Genomic DNA, 8132 nt, shown 5'->3' on the forward strand with positions numbered 1-8132 from the left:
TCGGCCCCATCACTACTATTCATCTTTTCAGCTCTTCTGCTGCTGTTTTAGTCGAAATTAGTTGAAATTTTCCACAGGTTTGTTTTTTTCTTTTCAGGTATCAGGAGCTTTCCTAAAAAGGCCTGAACATTGCTTCACAGCAGTCTCTGAGCTGCCACCGAACTGCTGTATCCTCTGGGCAGAGCATTAATCCTGCAGATGTCAGAGGCTTATTTTAACACGACGCATAGGTTACTCTTATCTGATCAGGGGTTGTTTTTTCTTCCCCTGTAAGGCTTTTTGTATTTGCTCTTTGAAATTCCCATGTAAAATCTGCTCGCAGTTCAAAGGTAGCCAGTTTTTGAAAAAGGATAACTTCAGCACTTGGTCAGATGAAGTGGTAGAGCCCACCTTTGGGCTGGGCCTCCACCCAGCCAGGGAGGGGGTGCAGCCCGTGCGCGCGTGGCAGAGCATTTCCCACCGCGTGCAGTGGCTCCCCACGCGCTCGCATACTCTGAAAATGCCTCCCCTTCTTCTACTGAAGATGAAATTTCTCCTCCCTGACATTAGCTCTGACACCAACGTGCACACGCGCTTACCCCAGCGTAACGAAGAGGTGTGGCAGAGAGGAACCAGCACAGGAGGTCAAGCCACTTCCACCCCATGGGGATTCGGGGGGTTCCTGGGTGACAAGTGACAACCTGACGGAGCCGGCATGCAGACCTTACGTTTAGTGCCTGATCCCCAGCAACGCAGGTGTGAACTGGCCAGGAACTTTATTGGAGATGGTGGCAGACTCTAAAGAAAACGAAGCAATATTACCCATACGGACAGGCAGCTGGTGGGCCTCTGCTGTGCCCACTCTCTCTGGGGGACAGCCAGCTCTGTTCCACCAAACCCTCTCTAAACGTACCCTACTTGGGTGCACTCTAAGGCTCCACTGGGCAACAGGAATCTCTTCTTCCTTCCCAGATCTGCACCCTTTTCCTGGAAATCCCGCTGTCAGGGCCTGACGTGCAGTGGGCTGGGTCAAGACAGAGAAGCGTTAGGCCAGGTCTAGATGCTGCCTCATGGGGGGGTCACTGCAAGACCTACCCAGCAGCTCTGTCATTTGCCCATCCCTGTGCAGACATCGCTGGTACTTTGTCGAAATTGGAACGTGAGACCCCGTAAGACAAATGACACTTGTCCCAGCGTAATCTCATTCCATTCCATGAATGAGTGAACTCCTCAGGAAACTCTCAGGGAGCTACTGAAGTTTCCCAGGTGCTCCAGCTCCCTCCTCTCCCTGTGTCATCTCAGCTTCCCGCAGCCTTGCCCAGCTCGCAGCCCATCCTGCTCCCTCCGCCACCTCCGCTGAGAACTGATGCTCAGAGACATGAAATGGTTTCTGCAAGATCACAAAACCAGGTGTGAAACAGGGCACGTACCCTGCTCTGGTTCCAGGCGCTATCTCTTCCCCGTGCCCATCTCTGGAGTAAGAGGAAGCAACTACCACCAGTCGTCCTCCTCCTTCTACCTGCACTGGACAAGGAGGAATTCAAGTGTGTGGGCTGGGAAATGCAATTCTCTGCCTCCGGCAGAGCTGGGGAGCCGTGAAAGGCAGCAGCATGCAAGGGGGAAGAAAACCAGTGTCTCCAATTCCTGCTGTCCTTGGAGACTTCTTTTGCAGGAATTTGACTTGTAGTTGAAAGCAGGGATCAGAAATTAGGGGCTCCTGTTTTCATTCCTACCTCCGTGGGCTTGCCCCAAAGCTCCAAGTGTCCCACAAACCCCTTCCCAGCCTCAGCCACGCAATGAGGTTCAAATCTTCGGAGGAAGGTACTCTGCAGGGGAAGCCGTCTTTGGAAAGATGGACTAAAAATAGTGATTATTGCTTTGACTCAGCCACCCCTAAAACGGATGAAATACAATTTACCTGACTCGCAGAATTTCAGTAAGGTAAACTTATTAAAGAGCTGTGAAAATCCAGAGACAGGCGTTGCAGAAATGTGTGTCAATTATGTCACATGAGGGGAAAAAAAGACGTTTTGCCAAGTGCCCGACAGCACTGCAAAGCCACCGATCCAAAGCCCAGGGAAACAGAAGCTCTTCCACAATCTCATTAAGCTTTGGATTGGGCCCTGGAAAAGTTCAATTATTCCTCACTTGCAAGTTCAACACATACAGGACGCCTTGAGCCTTCAAGACAAAATTTTTTTTAAAAGACACTTTATAAAATCATATTTTAAAAAAACCTTTGTCCAAACGTAACTCACTTTGTGACTCTGCAAACTGAAAGCTGAAATAGTGAGAAATTACTAATAAGGAAGCAAGAGAATTTTTAAATAAAATAAAATCCCACTTTGGACTTTGACAAAATATATTCATTTTCCCGTAGAAGGCATACAGACATTCAGGCACATTTAAACAGTGTTACTTTTAAACTCGAAGTGTACGCTTTATTTCAAGGTGATTATACACCACAGTAATTAAACAAAATGCTCTCTAAACCCCCAAGTTCCCGTTGCTTTTTAAACGCCGCAATGCTTGAAGCACTTGCACAATTTCTATTTTTTTTTTTTCTCCTGTAAATCTTGTACTTGACCCTCTCTTTTTTTCGGGGGGGTAGCGAGGCTGAGAGGGGGGAAGCTGAGGATAAAACTGGAATTTGGGGAGTTGCTTTTTTCCAAGTCGCAATTAGAAGGCTGGATTCCGCGGATAATTAGAATCAAATGCTCCAAATAAATGCTGCAAACCCAGGGCTCGCTTGGAGAGGGGCAGCCCTCCGGGGCGAGCCGGCACAGCTTTCGAAGAGGGGGTTTGGCCGAGGGGCCCGAGATTTTACGGGCAAACACCCCCCAACACCCCCCCCCCCCAGCCCCCCAGCCCCAAAGGCTCACCCCGAGGTCCCGCATCCTCCTGCGGACGGTGCAAAACCGCCGGCGTCGGGCGGGACGCGGCCGGGGCAGCCCCGGCTCTGCTCTCCCGGAGATTTCCCGGTGCCCGGGACCGAGCCCGGGGGTGGGAAGGCTGTGGGGAAAGAGGAGAAGGGGCGCGGAGAGGCTCGTTTCGGTTCTTTCCAGCAATCCGCCGCTTTGCTCCGTTATTTGCCCGTTGGAGAGAACGGGGGGCACCGGGGCTTGGCTGCCGGAGGGCTGCACCGGGGCACACGGCCCCGCTTACAACCGGGACGCACGGGTGCTTCTACCATACCCCGACCTCCCCAGAAGCTCTCTTGGAAAGGGGACTTAAAAAATAACCCAGGGCACGAACCGCCCGCCGCGTCCCGCCGCACCGGAGCCCCCGGGAGGCGCCTGCTGCCGCCACCCCATCCCGGCGCCGTTCCGCACCTCTTCACCCCGTTCCCGGGGGAAGCTCAGAAAAGCGCTCAGCATCCCACCGCTCAGCCCCTGTCCTGCACCCGCTCCCCGGTGCCCCCTACCCCAACGAGAGGCATCCCCTGCATAACCGGGGGTACACAACACACCCACACCGACTGGAGGGGTCCCCACCGGTACCGGAGCGCGGGGAGATACACCCCCCCGGAACAATTTGTAGCGGTGAAAGCAGCGGGGAAGCCCACACACCCCAAAAGAGGGGCCTTTTCCGCGGCCGGGCCGCCTCCAGCCGCCCCCGGGGCAGCGGGACCTCCCGGCGGCGGCGGCTCCGTTCGGCAGGAGTGAGGCGGGCAGCTCCGGGCCCCGCCGGCGGGGCGCCCCGCCCCTTATGTAAATGAGTCCTCCCTCTCCACCAATGGGGAGCGGCGCCGGAGGCGGGGCCGCTTGCCCTCCCCTTAAAGTGACTCGTGGCCGGGGGCCGCGTTTCGCACTGGACGTGGAGCGCGGCGGGCGCGGAGCGGGGCGCCGGGACGGCAGCAGGACTGGTTGTTGGGGGGTTTTTTTGGTTGTTTTCTGGTGATTTTTTTTTTTCCCGGCTGATTTTCGCGCGTGTGTGTCTTTTATTTTTATTCTTCTAGAATTTTATATATATTTTTTTTAAAAAAAATCTTTTTCTTGCTTTTTCGGGCTCCCGCGGAGGGGTGCGCGGTATCCGCCGCTGCGCCCGGCCGCATTCTCGCCCCTCGGGGCGGCTTTGCCCCTCATCCCCCTTTCCCCCTTCCCCCCCCCCCCCCCCCAAATCCTTTCCGCGCCCACCAATGCTCAACATGACCGAGGAGCACGACAAAGCGCTGGAGGCTCCGTGCAGCCCCGCCGGCACCACCAGCTCCATGTCCCACGTGGACTCGGACTCCGACTCGCCGCTCTCCCCCACCGGCTCCGAGGGGCTGGGCTGTGCCCCCGCCGCCGCTCCGCGGCCCCCCGGGGCCGCTCCGCTGGGCGCTAAAGTGGACGCGGCCGAGGTAGACGAGCGTTTCCCCGCCTGCATCCGCGACGCCGTCTCGCAGGTGCTGAAGGGCTACGACTGGAGCCTGGTGCCCATGCCCGTCCGCGGCAACGGATCCCTCAAAGCCAAACCCCACGTCAAGCGGCCCATGAACGCCTTCATGGTGTGGGCGCAGGCCGCCCGCAGGAAACTGGCCGACCAGTACCCGCATCTGCACAACGCCGAGCTCAGCAAGACCCTGGGCAAGCTCTGGCGGTGAGTCCCGGGGCCGCGCAGCCCCCCCCCTCCCCGTCCCTTCCCCGCAGCCCACCGCGGACGGACAGCCCCCTCACCCCCCGCCTCGAAGCGGGGCTGGACCGGCGGGACCCCCGGGAAGGCGACGGGGGCTTTGCCTCGGGGGGCGCGGCTGGATTCCCTTTCCCACCGCTTGTTGAAAATGTTATTTATTTTAATCTTTTTTTTTTTTTTAATCTGTTTGTGTCCACGGGGGATTCTTGAAGCGCTTCAAACCCAAGTGCAAAAATCCCCCCGAGCGTGTCGGTGTTCTGCAAAGGACACGCCGGTCCCTTCTCCCAAAAAAAGCCCCCGTGTGGGGACCTGGGCACCCACGAGTCCTGCCCCAGCGCTGCGTGGGTTTTTCCTGCTCCATCACTCAGATACGCAGCCTGGGGCCCTTTTCTCTCCTGGCCAGGGTTTCCTGCATCCCTGTCCCCAGAAGACTGAGACTTTTTTTATTTGCTTCTTTTACAGGGGCTTTTTCGAAAAGTTTTTTTTCCCTTGGCTGCCTTGCTTGCTGCTTAACCAAGCTCTAAAACCAAATAAGCCAATTTTTAGCAGTTATTTTAATCTGCTTTCTAATTTCCCTTCTTAATTGCGTGCTTGCATGCTCAGCGCTGCCCACTGATGCAAACTTTTTTTTTGCTGGGCGGCATCCGAGCGCGCTCTGCTTTCCAAGGCTCTGCGACGAGCCACGTTTTACCGTGTGGTATATTCGGTCGTGTCTGGCCGTACCAAACTTGCATCTTTGCTGCCCGTTTGGGCCAGCGATGTTCCCGCTGCGGTTTGAGACTCTCCAAGAGTTTGCAAAGAGAGGTCTGGGCGGGGAGGGAGTTTGGAAAGAAATAATCCCATCGCTGTTGCCTTCGTGGTTTCTTTGTAAGCACCGAACAAAGCTGGAAATGGGCAGCGTTTTTCGTTGCGGTGAAGGGGTGGCATTTGTAGGGCAAACATAGGAATAATATTTGACAAAGGCATTTAAAATGGGGCAGGGGGGTCTTGTTTTGCCTGGTCATTGCTATCTGTAGTGGTCGGTGTCTTTTGCGCCTCTATAGTTGGTATTTTAATACATTTTTGCAACATAATTGAACTCTTTTTTTATTTGGGTTTTTTTTGAGGTAAACTTGTTTTGCAGTTAACTTTCAGGTCACTCAAATCCGTGTATGGGAAGTGGGGATGTGAGTCTGAAAATAGGAAAAGACATTAATTTTGGATTTTTTTTTTCCCCTCTTCCTTACTTTAAAAAAAAAAAAAAACCAAAAAAATCCATTCCAAACCAGTTTGTTAAGTGAAAATGAGAAACGTCCCTTTGTGGAAGAAGCTGAGCGGCTCAGGGTCCAGCACAAAAAGGATCACCCGGATTATAAATACCAGCCACGGAGGAGGAAAAGCGTAAAAGCCGGGCAGAGCGACTCCGACTCCGGAGCCGAGCTCAGCCACCACGCGGGCACGCAGATCTACAAAGCGGACAGCGGGCTGGGAGGCATGGCCGATTCCCACCATCACGGCGATCACACAGGTAAAGGACCCTCATGGGCAAAAAAAAAAAGTAATCTGGAGATCCCGGGTGCATTGATTTGGGACACAAACCCGCTGGTGGGCACGGGCTCATCTGCCCTCTGAGTATCAGTGGGATTGGGGCCATCCTAAAACAGGAGTTGTTGCCCCGAGAGCTGTGGTTTTGCACCAGGTTGTGAACGCGGCCGCAGGTTTCTTTAGTAAGTGCTTATAGAGCTGCCTGTGTGATCGGAAATCCCCGAAGCGCAGGGATCCTGGTTTCCCAGCCAGCCCGGGAGCAGGGAGAATTAATTGCGAGCTAATAAGGGTTAATAATCTGTTGGCCATGTGAAGGGGTGCCTGGGGGAGAGGGTCCTGGAGCTGCGGCTTCCCCCCCGAAGCTCCCCGCTTCTCGGTCGCGCTGCGAATTGGCACGGGGCGCGTGTTGACAGATTCCAGGAGGATTGCGAACGTCCTGCAGCTTCAGACGCGTCTGCGCTCTCGCCCAGCCTGGCTGGGGATCCCGGCCCCGGCCCGCTCTGCCGGGACGGCTCCTCTGCCTCTGGGAGAGCCGGGCTGGCTTCAGGCTGCCTGGGGGAGAGGCTGAGCTGGGTCCCTCCAAATCCACCCCCTGGTTCCGCTTCCCAGGCGAGGGGGAGTTTGTGCAGCTGGGGGTGTCCCGCCATGTCCCAGAGGGATCCTGATGGGTGCAGCGTGCTCCCCGGCTTCTCCTTCCCGCTGCCAACCATCACCTGAGTGGGTGGTTTGCCCCAGCTGAGGACATGGTCCCCAGCATGGTCACCGGGGGACATCAGCCGCCTCCAACACGGGGCGGTAGATTTAAATCCCGCTTCCCCTCTTGCAGTAAGAGGCGCGAGAAACACGAATTTTTTGTAGTCGCCCTTGAAGGAGTTGGGTGTTTGTGGCCGCTCTTGTTAAGCCTTGCTGTCCCTTCGTCCCCAGGCCAGACCCATGGGCCACCCACCCCACCCACCACCCCCAAAACCGACCTCCACCACGGCAGCAAGCAGGAGCTGAAGCACGAGGGCCGCCGCCTCGTGGAGAGCGGCCGCCAGAACATCGACTTCAGCAACGTGGACATCTCGGAGCTGAGCAGCGAGGTCATCAACAACATGGAGACCTTCGACGTACACGAGTTTGACCAGTACCTGCCGCTCAACGGCCACGCCGCCATGCCGGCCGACCACGGCCCCAACGCCGCCGCCGGCTCCTACGGCGCGTCCTACTCCCACTCGGCCACGGGCACCGGCGGGACCAACCAGGTCTGGACTCACAAAAGCCCGGCCTCGGCGTCGCCGTCGTCCGCCGACTCGGGCCAGCAAAGGCCGCACATCAAAACGGAGCAGCTGAGCCCCAGCCACTACAGCGACCAGTCCCACGGCTCCCCCGCGCACTCCGACTACGGCTCCTACAGCGCCCAGGCCTGTGCCACCACCGCCTCCACCGCCACGGCCGCCGCCTCCTTCTCCAGCTCCCAGTGCGACTACACGGACCTCCAGAGCTCCAACTACTACAACCCCTACCCTGGCTACCCCTCCAGCATTTACCAGTATCCCTATTTCCACTCCTCCCGCCGTCCTTACGCGACGCCCATCCTCAACGGCTTGTCCATCCCGCCGGCCCACAGCCCCACTGCTAACTGGGACCAGCCGGTCTATACGACCCTGACGAGGCCTTAAAGGATGCGCGCGGAGCCCCCGAGGGCTTCCCCGACAAATGCACTAATGAAGGAATGAAGACGAAGAGCGTGGAGTGCCGCGATCGTTTCCGAAGTGCCTCCTGAGCCACTGGGAACTCTGCTCGTTGCGACTGGATGTCCCCTTGCTTCAAAACTCTCCAAAAGGACAGAGCTCTATTTTTCTTTAATTAATACAATTTAAAAAAAAAAAAGAAAAAATAATTAAAAAACAAATAATAATAATTAAAAAACAAAAAAAAAGGACCAGCGATTCCTTTTGAATAAATGAAGGACAAAACCATTCGACTCCTCTGTGAGGACTGAACTGAACTTGCTCGTCGTGGAAGCTGACCAG

At 55.9% G+C, this 8132-nt stretch overlaps 1 protein-coding gene across 1 annotated transcript; it reads left to right on the forward strand.

The window, feature by feature from the left end:
* The first annotated feature begins 4117 nt into the window (after positions 1-4117).
* On the forward strand, positions 4118-7778 carry SOX8 (SRY-box transcription factor 8). Its single transcript, XM_086472806.1, has 3 exons — positions 4118-4560; positions 5862-6100; positions 7042-7778. Exons 1-3 carry the CDS (start codon positions 4118-4120, stop codon positions 7776-7778), a joined length of 1419 nt encoding a protein of 472 aa, XP_086328932.1.
* Positions 7779-8132: the final 354 nt, after the last annotated feature.

Source organism: Leptosomus discolor, chromosome 14 (genome assembly GCF_034619465.1).
Source record: "Leptosomus discolor isolate bLepDis1 chromosome 14, bLepDis1.hap2, whole genome shotgun sequence".
Classification (NCBI taxonomy): Eukaryota; Metazoa; Chordata; class Aves; order Leptosomiformes; family Leptosomidae; genus Leptosomus; species Leptosomus discolor.

Excerpts from the sequence above, each read along its gene's own strand:
- SOX8 (XM_086472806.1), top strand. The coding sequence starts at position 4,118 with ATGCTCAACATGACCGAGGAGCACGACAAAGCGCTGGAGGCTCCGTGC. Across the intron at positions 4,561-5,861 it reads ACCCTGGGCAAGCTCTGGCG|TTTGTTAAGTGAAAATGAGA; the intron begins GTGAGTCCCGGG and ends ATTCCAAACCAG. Across the intron at positions 6,101-7,041 it reads CCATCACGGCGATCACACAG|GCCAGACCCATGGGCCACCC; the intron begins GTAAAGGACCCT and ends CTTCGTCCCCAG.